Genomic DNA, 16,353 nt, shown 5'->3' with positions numbered 1-16,353 from the left:
CCTGTTGTCCCGTGCTGCCTGGCCACCAGGACCAGCGGTACCAGCAGGAGAGCCTCACACCTGCTGCTTGACATGACCTCATCTGCTCCTGTAAATGGCCGTGGGTCACTCTCCTGTGTACTGTTCATCACTCTGACCAAAGGCCAGGCTGAGCCTCAGCTATTATTTCTGACCACCAGCAAGGCTGCAGTGGCTGAGCAGCTGAGGACAGGCTGGTCAGTGCACGGATCTTCTCCATACGCCCCGTTCCAGGCCAGGTGGCACAGGCTTAAGCACTGCAGTGGGGTAGGCCAAGGCACATCTCCACAGGGTCTGGGTTCCTGTGGGTTGCTGCCACCAATCTTTTACATTGAAGTGGTGGAGGAGTGGTGGAGCTTACACCAGATCTGTTCAAACTCGGAGTGCGAGGATGTGTCCTCAGCTGGGCTCCCCAGACAAAGCTCAATTTCTTTCATTTGTGTGAAGAATGGGTGCATTTAATGCAGAAACAGTATCAACCAAAAAGCCATCTCACTAAGTAGTAAGATCATCCACAACTTGGGAGTAGCTAGAACTATTTACAAAATGTTTTCACACTTCTGTAAGGAAGAGGCTGCAGATTTCTCACTGTGGAGCAGAAGGCAATCCTATAATAATGCCTCATTTTTACCAATCATTCCAAATTATTCACATGAAAGATCCTGTTTTCTCTCTTGGACTTTAATGAAGGTCCTGTTGAACCAATTATTCACCAGCTATTCATGTATTGTCAGAAAGGAAATCACAGAAGCTTTGTCATTAGGAGCAAGATTTGATTGGCAAGGCACATGGCTCTGGGGTGGGTTTTCTTCTTCCCCTTCTTTGCTCTAGAGCCATAGCTTTTAGCTGGCAATTTCCACTGCTATAATCTGATGGAAAGTGATAAAATGCATCAGCCTGCAGTACTCAAATGAGAAAACACTCAAGATTAGTAGGAATATAATTATGTTTTTCATGACATTGATTTTTTATTTTCTAACTGATAAAAGTAAACAACTGGGGGGGGGGAGGGGAAGAGTGCCGAAAAACAACATTTAGACTTTAGTGAGATAATTAACTCAGCAATTAAACATATTTTGTATTCAGCATTTGTCCTCCATAGCACACAGCATATGTGACGTTTGTCCTTTATTCAAATTCTTCTTGCAATCTTTTTTGTCAGCAGGAGTGGCAGCCGGCAAGAGTCCTGTATGAAGGCCCACTTCCATGGCACTTTACTTTAAAGATGAATATTCACAGCTATGGTTTGGAAGGGAAGAGGCAGCCAAAAGGAATCATTAAGCTGAGCTAAATGAGCAGAACTGAGAGGCAAGGTATCTGTACAACACACATTTGTGTCTGTTTTCCTTTTGCCAGTAGTGTTTGGAGAGTAAGTAAACCTTATGATCCTTGCTGCTCTGTAAACTACTAAACTCTATCTGGTGTAACACGGGGCTGTAATGTTACATGCCCTGAGCTCCGATCCCATTCAGTATGAGCATCAGAATGGACTAGTAATAGTACATGGGCAGGATCCGTTCAAAGAAAATTAAAGAACAAGGATCAAAGCCAATTAAAGAAAAAGAGGCTAGTCCTCTGGTAGGGCTGCCTGCTGGTTCAGCACAGAGTCGATATCTCACTACAGCATGAAACATGGAAAGAAGCATAGGTAACAACGCATCATTAAAAACCTCACTTGCCTTTTTATGAAGAAATACTTCTTTAATTCCATCGTCAAGTCAGTGTAGAGTGAGAGAGTCTTGGGGGAAGGTATGAACAGGAATACAGGAGAAATGTCCTCCCCATTACCACCCCATCTTCCTCTGTTTTACAAAAATGAGGTCATTAGGGAAAAGTTACATGGTTGGGATAAATGAAACATGCTACTTGTGACTTTACATGCAGGATCAAGAGGGAGAAGCAAACACTGTCAAGGCAGAGGTAGGCAGATACATCACATAAAGGATGTTCAGCAGGATGCCGTACTTCAGTATGTCAACCCGAACTGCAGATCTGCAGCTGATATTGTACAACTTAATACTCAAGCACGCTACAATTTATCTTTTTACTTGGAGCCAACAAGATGTGAGGCTTCTTTTCAGGGAAGAACTCTGAGCCTCAGGGAAACCCAAATAACTTCCACCTCTGCAAGACTACTTCTGTGGCCCAATTAAAACTGCTGCTGCTGGGGGGTAAAAGTAGTAACTTCTGAGCTGGCATAGATTTCTATAGTAAATGTACTATGACAAGTCATTTCAAATAAGTTTCTTCCTTTCCTAGGCTAAATTTACCAGGTTGTGTGCTAAAAAATCTTGTTTCTTGCAAGTGCACTTGTTTTGTCCTGAAACACTGTGGCGCATAACAAACATCAAGCCTCAAGAGGCTGTTTACTGCTAATTGTAGGCAATGAAATGTGTCATGTGTGTATTCATAATACATCCAACTCACTATGTATCTGGAGCACAACCTTCCCTAAATCCAGGATGTTGACCGTGTGAAATCTGTGACCATTTACAGAATGAAAAAGTTGCACTGATGAATGCTTTTCACTTTCAGATATAAAATGCGTTTGTTTTTATACTGGCCTTAGGACATGAATAGAAAACTGCTCTGTCCTTACTCTGCAGGACAGCCAGAGCAGCTGGCTATGCTTTAGGACAGGCCAGACTAAAATAGGTCTACCCACACGAGAGATTTATGGAAGAACCCCAGAAACTGAACAGGCTCCTCCGGGCAATGGTCACAGCACAAAGCCTGACAGAGTTCAAGCAGCGTTTGGGCAGCACTCTCAGACATAGGGTTGGAATTTTGGGTGATGCTGTGCAGAGCCAGGAGTTGGATTTGATGATCCTTGTGGGTCCCTTCCAAATCGGGATATTCTATGACTCAAGGATTCTATGAAATCCTGGAAGTTATTTGAATGCCATTAATAGTTCCACCAATAGGTCATAGCCCTGAAAAGTGGGATCTCCAAGTGGGATCAGTAATTTCATTTATACTTCACTTGCATTTCCATGAATGTGACACATGAACCAATGGAGAAAGGGCAAGAAGAGCTCCTGCTTTCGGCTGCCCACAGCATTGGAGCAGGTGGCTCCTTCCTGCCTGCTCCCTGGGGCCAAAAGGTGACCGCCAGCTACTTTGGGAGGAGCCGCTCTGCTCCGTGCTCTGACTCATCCTCTGGAGGAAGCCTGAGAGCAGGGGCTGCTGTGCTGCCAGTTATGTGATGAGAACTGCCAGCAGATACATAGGGGCAGAGGGAAATAGCCTGTCCCCAAGGCCTATTCCCAAAAAAGCTGGTACATTCAAAACAGAGCAATTTTTAAGTACAGTGAAATTCTACTTCTAGCATTATTAAGAAAAGTATGTCGAGAAAAAGGGGTGATTTTCAAGCTGAATACATTCTTTGAAATACTCTTATACACTCTTACTTGCTCCACAGTAATATTTCTTTAAGCGTAATATCTTATGCCAATGCTAACATCTCCATATCTACAACACTACAGATACGGAGAACTTCCAAGGACAGGATTTCTCTCAAACTCAGTTCAGGAGCCCCTCCATTTTTCTATGCATTTATGCCGCACCACTGCCTTGAGATATTTGATCCAGAATAATGAAAATGCTTTGCTTTGCTTTGCTTCATTCCAGGCCTTATTCAATCTCCTTAAAAACATCACTGGGAAGTAACAGGGCCTGGAAAGCAGAAGGTCCAGCCAAAGCTTGCCTGTGAGTACATGGCAAAGCTCGGACCGGAAGACAGATGTACTCGATCCTTCTCTCATTTGAGAAGCAGCAGCTCAGGTCGACACTACTCTGAACTTTGGAGATGATCTGCCTGCTAAGCTATAGCACATTTATGATTTGTGGGTTTCTAGTCTGACTTGGCTTCATTTTTTTAACTTTTCATTTTCTTTTTAGGCACCCAAACTGCTCACTGGGTTTGGCAGCTGACAGCTATTAACTGTTACACTCCAATAACCTGGGGATAGTTAGAAGAGCATTAAATATTTGCACTGTGCAGCAAGGCTATACTTCATCTCAGTACACACGAATCCCATGCTCTTTTCACACTGGAAGAAAACCCACCTTATTGCTATTCAAATCTATCTGTCTGTCTCTTCCCATGCTGTCATTATGCATGCAAGGCCTGTCAGTGCCACTGACACAAAAAAAGCTCTCCCTTTATGCCAACACCAGTGACACCTGAAAAAAAAACCCACAACCAAGACACACGAGAATGACTGCTTTTTACATTTTTGTTTATTTGGCCTTCATTTTCTAATAAAGTACCTTATTCTATCACTCAATAAAGGTATTCCTCTCACCCTGCAAGGGTGTGCTCTTCTTGCAAGAACAGGTTATAGATAAATCTATATGAAAGTAGGTTTTTGTAACTGAAGTTTGTCCCTGGTTAAATTGTGAAGCTTTGTTTTGAGCACCATTTATTCCCCCCAGCATCTTAACTGCCATTCTTAGTCTAATCTTTTAGGAAATATCCTACGTAGGCACTCCTTGTGGTCTGCTTTTAAAAAGCAAAATTTATTTTGGCCTCTGCAGGAAGCATTTAAAGTGCATAATGAATAATGTTTGACACAGGAGTCAGTTAGCAGTCATTTTAGATTAACAACACTGCTCAGAAAAAACCTTGCAGGGGATTAGAGCAAGGGAAAGATGCTTAGGCAATAACCTCTGAGCCAGTTGGTTGCTGAACTATTCACAATAGACATAACTATCTCAGAAGGTCTTAAGTGTGAGAATTATCTGCAGCAAGAGAACAATGAGTTAGTGAGATATAAAACAATAGGCTCGCGCTCTAATACAAGCAGTTAGCACTGCACATGATCACTTTTCATTTAAGCTGGAAGACTTTCAGACAGTAGCAGTTGGTGCCCAAATTAAGACTTCCCCTCTCCCTTTGATCTTATGCTAAAACTAATGAATTGTATAATCTCCAACACCTCTGAAATCCCGCTGGTTAGAGGGAAACTATCCCTACCTTTCCCATGCCTGTCTTGATTCACTAAATGGGAGCTATATTTAACAACAGGCCAATCACATGATCACTGAAAAGGAACAGCACAAGGATCTGTAATCCTAATGCTCTGGAGCTGTGATTGCTATAAATCCTTTGCAGAATGATTTCCCTTAAATCCCAAACATGTCATTGCACTTTTAATTAACATTTCTTTATGAAAACTGTGGATAAGAACCTTTAAATTAAAGATTGTTCCCAGACTTGTCATCTTAAAACAGTGTGCATTTCTACTGTCAGTTCATGTAGCACATTTGACAGCAAAGCTTTTGTCCTTTCCTTTTTCTCCTTTTCCTTCCCTGTCTTAACCCTCAAACAAGCATTAGCAGCCAGCACTATTTTAAGGGTAAACAAATATAAATTTGTTCACGTACAAAAGGGAAAACTAAAAGATGAGCAGTGAGTACAGGCTGAGATGTGGCTCACACTGCCACATTTGAATTCTTACCACCTTCATCCAGAGTTCGCCATCTTTCTGAGCTTACCATCTTCTTTGCAGAGAGAGATGAAGAGAGGAAAGAGATCTGCCCAAAATAACAAGGGAGTCACTTGTAGAAATGGAAACGTTACCTTTTTTTCCTGATTCTCAGCTTTTCTTCCCAGCTCCTTAGCATGTTGCTTTGTGAATAACTGGCATATCTCCTTGCCCATTGACGTCAGCAGCACTGCTGTCCACTTCAAGTGGTATGAAAGCAAGCCTGAAATGCGTGATGGTGAGCACAGGAGATGCAGTCTTATTTCCAGAAAAATGGAAGAGTTTTATCTGAGTGAGGGTAATATGCTTTGGTCAGTGCTAGCAGGAGATGGGCTTCCCATTTGAAAGTATCCCAGCTCACTCAGAACTTTGGGTTTGAATGATGGCTCAAAGCTCAGTGAGAGACTCACTTCAGTTCTTCCATCTGGGATCCGAGACAGTGGGATGTTTCACTTGAAGACAATTCTTTCAATGACATGTTTTTCATGAAGCCCAGTTTTCTAACATGCCTCCACGTGGAAGGAGTCAGTAGAGGACAAAAGAAAAAATATGTGAAAGAGAAGATTAAAGATGACACTATTATCCATTATACATACACACACAGAAAAAGCCTGCCTCAGTGAGAAGCAGGGGAGAAGTACAAATCCTGAAAAGAATTCTCAATGAAATCACCAGGCGATTTGACAGCACAAGTTAAAGTTATTTAGCATGATTTGGCAATACATTTCTAAATATCCATATATCATCCAAGAACATCCATTGACAGATATTGGGGAAATAATGAATAGCTAAATAGAGCAGGTCAGATTCTGATGCCCTTCCATGAATTGGGTGGTAGTTTATTCCTCAGCTGCTCCCACTGGCTTCAAATTATGCTCTGCAGCTGACACTCAGAGCCAAATGTCAGGAGCCCAGGCTCACCAAGCACGTCAGTGGAAAAGCTCAGAACAGAACCTCTGACTTGGCTCTCTTGCATCCTGAATTGAAAAGAAGAAATGGCCTAGATAAAGAAAGAAAAATCTCTCAACCTATGTGACAATTCCCTTCCTTCACATATTTTCCCTTCCTCTACAGTAGCTATGTTGTTTTCTAATTCCTTTGTTACAGCAAAGAACATTTACATATTTAAATTCTATTTGAAACCTGTCATAAGTATCTGGCCAGGACATGGATAAAGTTGTTACAAAACGAGTGGAATGTGTCACTGATACACAGCAAAGGGAACAGCAGATTTAACCACTAGATCACTGGTCTTTCCTTACTGACAGTGAAATTCACACAGTAACATGGTGTGCTACATGTGACCATACGTTAAAAGCAGACTGCAAAACATCCTTCCTTGGCCCATCGGCTTTTCTTGACTAAAATACGTTGCATGGATATATCAATTTAAAGAACTAAAAATTAACAATGAGATATAAAAAGCCCTATTCTTCCAATAAACCCATAAAGCCTGAAGACAACGCATACTGTAATCTCTTTTCAGTTTTGTTTGCTGTTCCATCTTCACATCGGTATCTTAATTCCTCTCCCTCTCTCCTATGCTAGAATGTGAGAAATGTAAAGCCCAAAGTTCTTTGAGAGCAGTACTGTGGAGAAAACCGCCAAGTCTTACTTGCACAAAGCTGTTCCTGAGTAGTTCCACAGATGGACAACACCTGTACATGCAAACCTTTCCAGCTAGAAGCTGTGACCCAAGCTCTCGAAGAACAGCCCATACTTCGGACACAGCGATCTGCACTCGCGATGACGGAGTTCCATGGCCCCTCGAGGACTTTCAGAGGTGGCTGGTCTGAAGCTCCTTGATGCACTCGCAGGAACCCCACCAGGTGACATCTGAGAAGCCAAAGCCTATTCTCCTATGTATCAAATCAGAGGCTGGGCCAAAGAAAGAAGGGAGTCAGGATCATAGTCTTGATTTCTCCCCATGCTCTTTGTGGTACATCAACCGTGTAACAACAGTTTCTGTGCGTCCCTCATTCAGTGCTCTGTAGTAAAATGTGAAGCTTGACTGCCCTGACTTATCATTCTATGATAAACCCTAGCCATCAATTTTTCATCTTCCCTGTGGTACAAACACCACATTGATGGTCTTTCCTTCCTTACTGCAGAGCTCACTCTTGAACATTCACCTGGGCATAGGAAAGCCATGGTTGAAATGCAGAGATCTAACACACACCGTGGGTTAGGCGCCTGTTTCCTGCTCCTGTTTCAATAAGACAGTTGAGGAATGACACATATAATAACAGCACAAAGCCGAGAGCTACTGTATGACAATTTTTTATTTATCAGTATCAAATTACATAGCAAAGAAATGAATGCAGTGTCAGATCACCTCTTTGAATACTGTAAATACAAACAAAATCCACCATATTGCTTAATTACCCAAAGTAAATTAAAAGTTTAAAAATGTGCGTTTCAGAGATTCCATTTGGCATATCCTGTCAATATATCCTGCATAAATATTTCTGTACCTCATTTTCACTATGTGTACCTTAATTAAATACAGCCTCTAAAAAGCTCACACTGAGGAGACAGGATCTAGCCATACGTTATGTTCATCATCAGCACACACCCCTGCCCTGAAATCCCCGCAAGTACCTATCTGCATGCTCACCTGGCAGCCCAGCGTGAGGTCATGGTACGATGACCACAGAGCACCAGACCCAAAGTCACTGACATCAGCATGATCATGCCCTTAATTTTTGACAAATAGCTATTTGCTTTCACGGCAGCTGGGCTGGATGTGATGGCCAGATCTTGTACACTCAAACATTGGAGGAAATTCTTGGGACACTCACACTGCTCTTAACGCTACTGTGACTCCACTATACAGAAAGAACTATTTCTGGTTTACATGGTTATGTCACAAATAAAGTCACGTCTGTTCATTTTGAGTAAGTTGAGTAGGATTTGGACACAGATAAAACTAGACAATTCATTATTTTACCGGTGTTAGTCAGCAGTGTCATTTACAGGACTTCCTTTTAAACTGTGTCAACAGAACAATTTTTCCAGGCGGATGCGAGAATAAGCTTCACTTAGCACAGTTTCCAAAAGTTAAGACTAGTGAGACACGGTAGTGGTATGAAAAGGAAAACATCATAGAAATATATATTTCATTCAAAATAAAACGAACAGAAGTACAGAAGCGTTGATGCAGGTAATTGGAAAGGTGAGGACAAGGAAGGAGGAAAAATTTAGGCAGCGATCCCATGGCAACATGAGAGTTACTCTTGATCCCTCCAGTTCACTGGTATCAGTGGAAGTCAGGCTTCTCTGGGAAGGTGCAACCTGAGCGCTTGATAATTACGCTGGCTGCATAGTGTCCAGCTCGGATGCACTCGGTCACCGGCCGGTCATAGACAAGCTGTGAGAGGAAGCCTAGGAACAAAGTGGGACAGAGAAAAAGGGGAGAGAATGGTTAGGTTTTGAAGTGTACCAGCTTGTCATAGAGCAGGGCACTGAAATACTGGCCTGACTGTATGTACCTGGGTACATATAGCGCTGAGTTTAAGTGAGCTGCTGAGTTAGGGTGCTGCTGCTGTCACTTCTACCTGAAGTCTCCAGTTGGTAGCTTCAAGTAAATCAATGATCATCAAGCCTGATCTTTGTTAGACACCTGAAGAGGATTTACCAGAGTTCCTGCTCTTTTCCAGAGAGAATCCTGATTCCTCAAATATCATTTTAAAAACACAGCAGCAGTTTTCCCTGTTGAAGAGAGCTCCTTCTGTTCGTGCTGCCTCCAGCTCCTGCCACACACAACTGTCACTGATGTAGGCTTTTCTCAAAAGAAGGGAAAAGCACATAACAAATGTTATCTCTGTTAACAGTTAAAGTGGTTCATAGTGAAGACAGAGAAATTTTTACCTGTCACAGAAAGTTAGATGACATTCATTGCCCTTGGTCACAGGAAGTTTAACCCAAGGCTTCCAAAGGAGTGGGCACCACTTGCCATGTTGAGATACCCAAACCAGCAGCAAACCACAGAGAGCCAAGAATCTTTCACAATCACAGCCCTTGTTTAACTGCTTTACACAACAAAACCTCTAGCATCCATGGTTTAGAAAACCAGAAATCACTGGGAGCCGAGTGTTTTGAACACCTTTTTTTTGTTTTGAACATCTTCAATTGAATATAAACAAATTGGGCCCTAAAAAGGAGATTATTCATAGATTCTTGGAAAAGTTAAGTGGCACCAGAAGTTTTATGGATTGAGTCCCTTATCTCTGAAATATTTTGTCTTGGCCGCAATTTTAGCGATCAAAAGCACAACTGAACTTATGGCAAAGGTGAAGTATATTTTTTAAATACAGGTTTTCAAGATGTGAAAACTAAACTCAGTTTCTTATAATTTAAAGCCCCACTCTGTCATTCTAGAGGTAATATTTTATTCACTTTTATCTTATTTTTTAATATCTTTCAGATGTGTCTCCTTTCTCCATCCAATTCACTGAAGGAAAGTGAGATTTGCGTAGGAAAATCTGAGCTGAAATATGTTCTTTTTAAAGCTTTCATCCACCATTTCAAGTTCCTGTGTCACGCTCTGGTAGGTCTTGGGCCCGCACAGTACAAATCTAGCTTTGAAACTATGTAGCTCATAAGTACCATTTTTTGACATGACGAATTTTGATTCAAAGCTGTTTTACTACCTCCTCTGCTCACCTTGGTTACTGCTGGAATAAGGACTCTACATTAAACTGTGATGCTCTCCTTTAACCCATGCTCCTTTCCTAAGTATTTCCTTCAGAGTGGAACACTAGGGTATATTTTTAGAATATGATAAAAATATACCTTCCAATGCAATAATGTCGGTTCCTCGAAGATTAAAAATCACGCAACTCATGAAAAATAACGTTAGAGATTGACCAGGGCTAAACCTGCTGAGCATCATTTTTGTGGATTATCAAGCTCTTCCGTGGCTGATGGTAAAAAGAAACCATGCTGATAACACGGTTTTCTCTAAACTGCACTGAAAAAGAGAAGAGGCTGGGGTTTTGCTGAAAACTACTAAATCTATAAATCACATACTTTTCATTGGAATGGGAGAAAGCATAGTAAACAGGTTTTTTAGGTGACAACTAGGAAAAAAAAATGTACATTTCTGACATCGATATTTTTCTAGAGAAACCTGAACTACATAAAAGATGGAATTTCACAGATATTGACCGACATTAACTGGAGAAATACGACTGCTTCGCCAACAAATGCTAAGTCCATAAACACAAGTGGAGAAGACAGGATTATTTCAGCATACAAAGATGAGAATCTGAAATAGGAAGAAATTGTGCTGTGAGTGCTATCACTGGCGGCAGTCAGGGGATGACAGACAACACAACTGTGGCAGGATGGTCCAGCTGTAATAGTTGGGTAACAGTTGAGAAATTCAAACAGCATGCCTGGCAGAAATCAGGACATTTCTGAATAACAAGATGAAAATGGTCTGCTCTCCATTAAATTAACATGCATTCTTAGAGGAAACTTTCTTGGATGCGCAGAGAATGTCAATCATTACATTTAAACTGCCTGGGAGGCAGTAGCTTGCCAGTGTGCTTCTGGGTGGTTAAAACTTCAGAGCAAGTTGTAACCGTATGTAAAATGAGGCTGTTAAGACAGTCCGTTTCTGACTCAGTAAGTACAGAGGATGCACTGGGCAGGCCTCCAAAGGCAAACACACAGCTAGGCTTTGTGCAGAGCGTGAGTTCAGAGAGTGGTTTACACACAACTGTCCTCCGTGCTTACAGTCAAGGCATCAAACATACATGAAGATGAGGAAATACCAAGGAGCAAAGGACCGTAAAACATTAATTACTTTTCATTACCAAATAGACTGAGACTGTCACCACCTCCCAGGCTCACAGGAGTCTCAAGCTAGTACATATTTTTTGCCTTCAATGAAGCTACTTCTTATTTACTCTGACCTACGAGAAAGAATCAGGTGGCAGAAAATTCTGTTTTAATTGGGGATAGAAATGAGAGATCTCTGTGATTTCAGAGTGGCAGAGAAATGACAGTAAGTGCAGCTGTCATATACGAGGTATGTAGAAACTGCAGTGGGGAGTTTGCCCTCAAACCATTCTCTTGTCTGTTGAGTTTCTCTTAAAAGGTATGTATTTCATAGATGAAATAGAAATAGCAGTATCTGACATGATATCGCATCGAATGACAATAAACACACACATACCATGAAAACAGTTCTACATCACATACTAAGACTAGGCAGTTGGCAAAGCAGACCCCGAGGGAGCACCCAAAAGCTCTGATGTTTGAGCAGAGAAACAAAGAACTCTACTGGGTTGGCTGTTTCAGCTGTAGAATGCTCTTTTTAGTTAAAAGCAACATGGTCAGAATGTAATTTAGAGTTCCCCTCCTCCAGAGTGTAAGGTACTCTGATGCAAACCCCCTGAGTCATAGTCTCAAGGCATGGATTCAGGTCTCCTGGTTCCAGTAGTGCCCCATCTGTTTTTCACCACCTTTCTGTGCTGCTAATGTATCCCGGCACTCCGTCCAAATGAGCCAGATCAGTTTGAACTGGTTAACAGCAGGTCTCTGCTAACCTGGCTGATTTGAACTGAGGTGGGTTAGGTGACACTCAAACAGCTCTACCAGCAAGCAGGGCAGTGGAGGGAAGATAATAGGTGGTTGAAGGCTGTAATCTCTTTAAGGAGCTGTGATCGGAAAAGCAAGAAGATAAGTGAACATGGCTACAGACTTACTGCATTCTCTTACAGGCAGAAAGGGCAGCACTGATCCTGCATCATGGGTCTGGGCTCACAGAACGACATCATCACATATCATAGAAGCTCAGCAACTATTTTAACTTATGTCATGGCCTGAACTACTTCCCAGCTATTGCTGGAATGGAGCACAAAAAGTAGTAATATTCTTTGGCTACACAAGACGGCCTCACTGCAAATATTTTACCGAAGCAACTCCAGGAGATACTGCCTACCATCTTCCAATTGTAGCTGTTCAGCATCAGCATTTCCACACTGCTGGGGCTGTTCACAGTATTACATGCATTATATACTGCACTCTTCACACCAGAACACAAAGACAAGAACCAAATTCAAGGGTTTCCCACTTGTCTGCCTCCTGCTCAGACATCCAAAGTGTTTATGGAGTAAGAGAAATAGCGGCTGCAGGATGCCTAGTAGACCACCACACTGCAATTAGCCGTACCGGTATGTTCTCAGAGCAGACCAAGGTGCCTTTTGTCTCTCACAGGCATGGACAGCCAAGCAACCACTTTGTACCTATACCCAGTAAGAACTTCTGAGGAACTGTGTCCAATCCATCCCACGAAATACATTACTTCTTAGACAGCCAAGTCAACTTCAAAAGCTGCTGTAAACCTTATAGTGCTACAAAACCTTAAAATAAAATGTATTCACATTCCCAGATGATACACATGATTGCAAGACACCAGTAGTTATTTTTGGCCCATAATTATTTCTTTTCTTTTCAGTAGAGAAAGGCATCTCCAAAATCACTTTGCTCTGAAAAGAGTGCCTGAAATAATTGAGAGTTAATTTTTATTATCTGCAGTGTCTTTGCTACATATGCTCGAAGACAATGTTTGTAATTGTTAGGTCTGCAAACAGAATGGGGAACAGAAAAGTCAAGTTGTTTCCTTCCTTTCTGTGCTCACCACCGAATTAACAGTTCTGCAAGCCAAGTGCCAGAAGTGGTGCTTGAGCCTCAGAATCCACACCCAAATGAAGGCTCTTGCGGAAACCAGCTCAGATCTCTCTGGTGATGTCAGTACAACTCTGAAAAGCACAGTGAAACAGTGCACCCACTGACATAAAAGGTGCTGTCCTGACTTTGTGACTTTTTAGAGAGGAGTAGCACTTTAAAATCATTAATGAAGAAACAAGTTGATTTCCTTGCGGCCAGCAAAGCAGACATTTCAAGGGCAATTTCACTGAAATGTGATTTCTCTGCAAGTTTTGTTTCCCGATTATCAGCACTAATTCTGAATGAACGCCTAGCGCCAGTGCAGTTGGATGGAAACATAGGAGTCCAATAGCTGTTTTTTTAAAACAGTTCTGGTCTGCCTGTAATGGTTTCACAACACTTAAAAACAGATCATATCGAAGCCAAATGTTTCATTTCAAATTGTACACTTGACAATTAATTTTAATGACTGTTAATTACTAATGCTGGCTGGAAATCCGTTTGTAGCCTCTGACACTCAGATTCCCCACTATTCGTCTTTCTGCAGTCTCTTTCACAGTTCCAACCTTTATAAAATGCTCAAAGAAATATTAATGTAATTTTTTAAATACAAGAGCAAAACTAGGTAAAACACAATGACCAAATGTATTAATTATAAACAGTCACAAGCTGACCCTAAGTTGGACCCCATCAAAGAATGTTTGCTATGGGATGTTCCCAGACAATCCTTTCCTTCCAGGTGAACCCTGAAGGACCCAATATACTCCATGTTAGCCCGGCCATTCACCTGCAGAATCATCCCAGCCCCAGATCATAAGCAACAGAGCTGTCTCCTCTTTCTTGTATTTAAAGTTTCTACAGCTTAAACTGTGAACGACCTTTTTAAGATGGTGTTATCTCACTGCAGAGGACAGCTGCAAGCACCTTTTTACACTCTTGTTTGTGTACAGCATTTATCACAGTTGCTTGAATGTTCTTCTATTTTTAAGTGATCCCAGCAGCTTTCCAGGCCATCAGTGTGGGAAGATGCAGTTTTCAAGAAACATTACCTTGGTAATTTAAAGTCTTGTAGCTGATTGATATGACTGGAGGTTGGTTTTTTGTTGTTTGGTGGTTTTTTTTTTTTGTTTTTTTTTTTGGATGTCTTTTACTGCTTTTGGAGTGGGTTAATGTTGTGGGGTACCATGAGTCTGGTCAGCTGTAATTAGGTGGCTAGCAATGCTGGTGCCAACAGCCAACCAGCCAGCCTAGATTCTGTAAAAGATGTTGGCATCAGACAATTCTGCAATGTAGTCACTGAACGACTGTATGTCAACATGCTGAGGTTTCTCCTTTTTAAATTTTGTGGCAGATGGTGGATATTACAGCCAAGAACTGTGGTAAGCCAGAGGCACTGCCCATTGCTATCGAACCAAATGCTGGCTATTTTAAATGGAAACGTTTTTGATTAAGGGTGGGATTTGGCTCCTGTTTTCATGTATTTTGGCACTGTGGTCTGAACCTTTAGACTTATGGTATATAAGGCAAATGTAAGCATCTTCAAGTACATGATACTGCTTTCAATCTTCACACACCTAAGTTCTCTCCCAATATAGCAGAAGACATATTCCACATATGCACATTCATGCTATTAAATTCAAAGGTATTTATGTATAATCAAGTACAAAAAAGTACTTTACACAAAGTAAAGCATCTTTCCCTCTCTTTTTAAATGAGATGGCTCTATGCTTCTACAGAACCGTGTTGCCAGGCTAATTACAACAGAGTGAAGAAAGGTTACCAACCCTTTCAGAAAAGCAGTCATTTAAGATGTATATCTAACAAGTGGCAACCTTGAAATCTCACTCTCTCTGAAAAGAACATTAGAAAAGCCTTCCTGAGTATACCACGGGAGGAAAGATTTAATAAAAACTAATTAAACTACAAAAATCCCAAGTGGTTAACTGATTTTAGGGGCTAAATTTCTGGCGATTCTAATTATCCTCTTGTGGCTTCACTTAGTGTTTCACAACCATGACAGATGACAATGAAAAGCTGCAGTTAAATTCATCCTCCCTGACACCATGCTAAGCACTGGCTTCTCCCTCTCCAAGTAAAATCAATACCATGTTTGAGTAAACACGTTTACAGCTTTATTAGGATGTCTCGCTTGTTCTGTAACAGCTACTTGAAGCTGTGGTAACAAATCGACTCAACTCAGTTAAACCTAGAGAGCTGAGTAAGAGGCTCATCGATAAGGTTGTTATAAAAATAAACTGCAGGGGATCAGAAAGCTGGAACAAATAGCCTGGTAAATGTCAATATTTTTACTTCCAGAGAATGACAAAACCATGAGATCACGAATAAACTGTTCTGGAAGTCTATATCTACTCTATTTATAAAATGGTCACATGCTAAATTGGGGATGCACTTCACTGTCTGCGTACAAACCACTTCCACAAACTTATTTTCTAATCACCAACATGAATATCAAAGCAAACACTTATTCAAGAAAAGCAGCTAGTATTGCTGTTGCTGCCTCTATCCTTCTTGTTTTCTTTAATATTTATGGATATATTTTGAGTGCACTCAGTTCCTGTCAGGATTACTCGGATGGATCCATAGCTTTCCTTAGTCTGAGTTTACACAGTCATTTATGGACACATGCAAATAAAGCAACTTTGCATTTACTGGAAGGCTGTGAATAAGGGAAAGGAGTGTTCTCATATCACTTTCACAGCCATTTCAGGACTGGAGAAGAGGTGTTGAATACACACACAAAAAAAGAGCCCAAATCCTAATGCTTTAAAGCACTACATGTGGAAAAAGTCAATGCAAGATTCCTGAAAAAATGCAACAATCAAAAAACGAAATAAAACTCCACTATATCCCTGTTACTTCATTAGCAATAAATTACTCGAGGCTGAATATTTTTGTTGCACTGCATATGATTGCCACTGCTGGTCTTTCTGGGCCAGCTCACAGCAGGTTGAATAGGGAGGTGCACTTGTACTTCCAGGGTTTGTAGAGATGTTTTCCTGTTGACTTCAACTTTTCAGCATATGCCTTGACTGAGTAATTCTACTGGAAGAACAACTCATAGTCAGAGGAGAGGCTGAAGTGTTTGACACTATGACACCCTTCACATTAACCATCCTCCACGGGCTCCACAGACAATCTGTGTTGC

At 41.4% G+C, this 16,353-nt stretch overlaps 1 protein-coding gene across 3 annotated transcripts in view; it reads right to left on the bottom strand.

Annotated features, from left to right (window-relative positions):
- The window catches only part of ADK (adenosine kinase), a 279,987-nt gene continuing 271,405 nt past the window's right edge, over nucleotides 7,772–16,353 (bottom strand). For all 3 annotated transcript variants that reach the window (XM_021398210.1, XM_021398209.1, XM_021398211.1), the window contains one exon: nucleotides 7,772–8,891. In XM_021398210.1, the coding sequence (XP_021253885.1) occupies nucleotides 8,767–8,891 (125 nt within the window). In that variant the 3' untranslated portion in view covers nucleotides 7,772–8,766. The remainder of the gene's footprint in view (nucleotides 8,892–16,353) is intronic.

Source organism: Numida meleagris, chromosome 5, assembly GCF_002078875.1.
Source record: "Numida meleagris isolate 19003 breed g44 Domestic line chromosome 5, NumMel1.0, whole genome shotgun sequence".
Taxonomy (NCBI): Eukaryota; Metazoa; Chordata; class Aves; order Galliformes; family Numididae; genus Numida; species Numida meleagris.
Note: the sequence above shows the minus strand (reverse complement) of the source record. Positions and strands in the feature narration are given on the sequence as shown.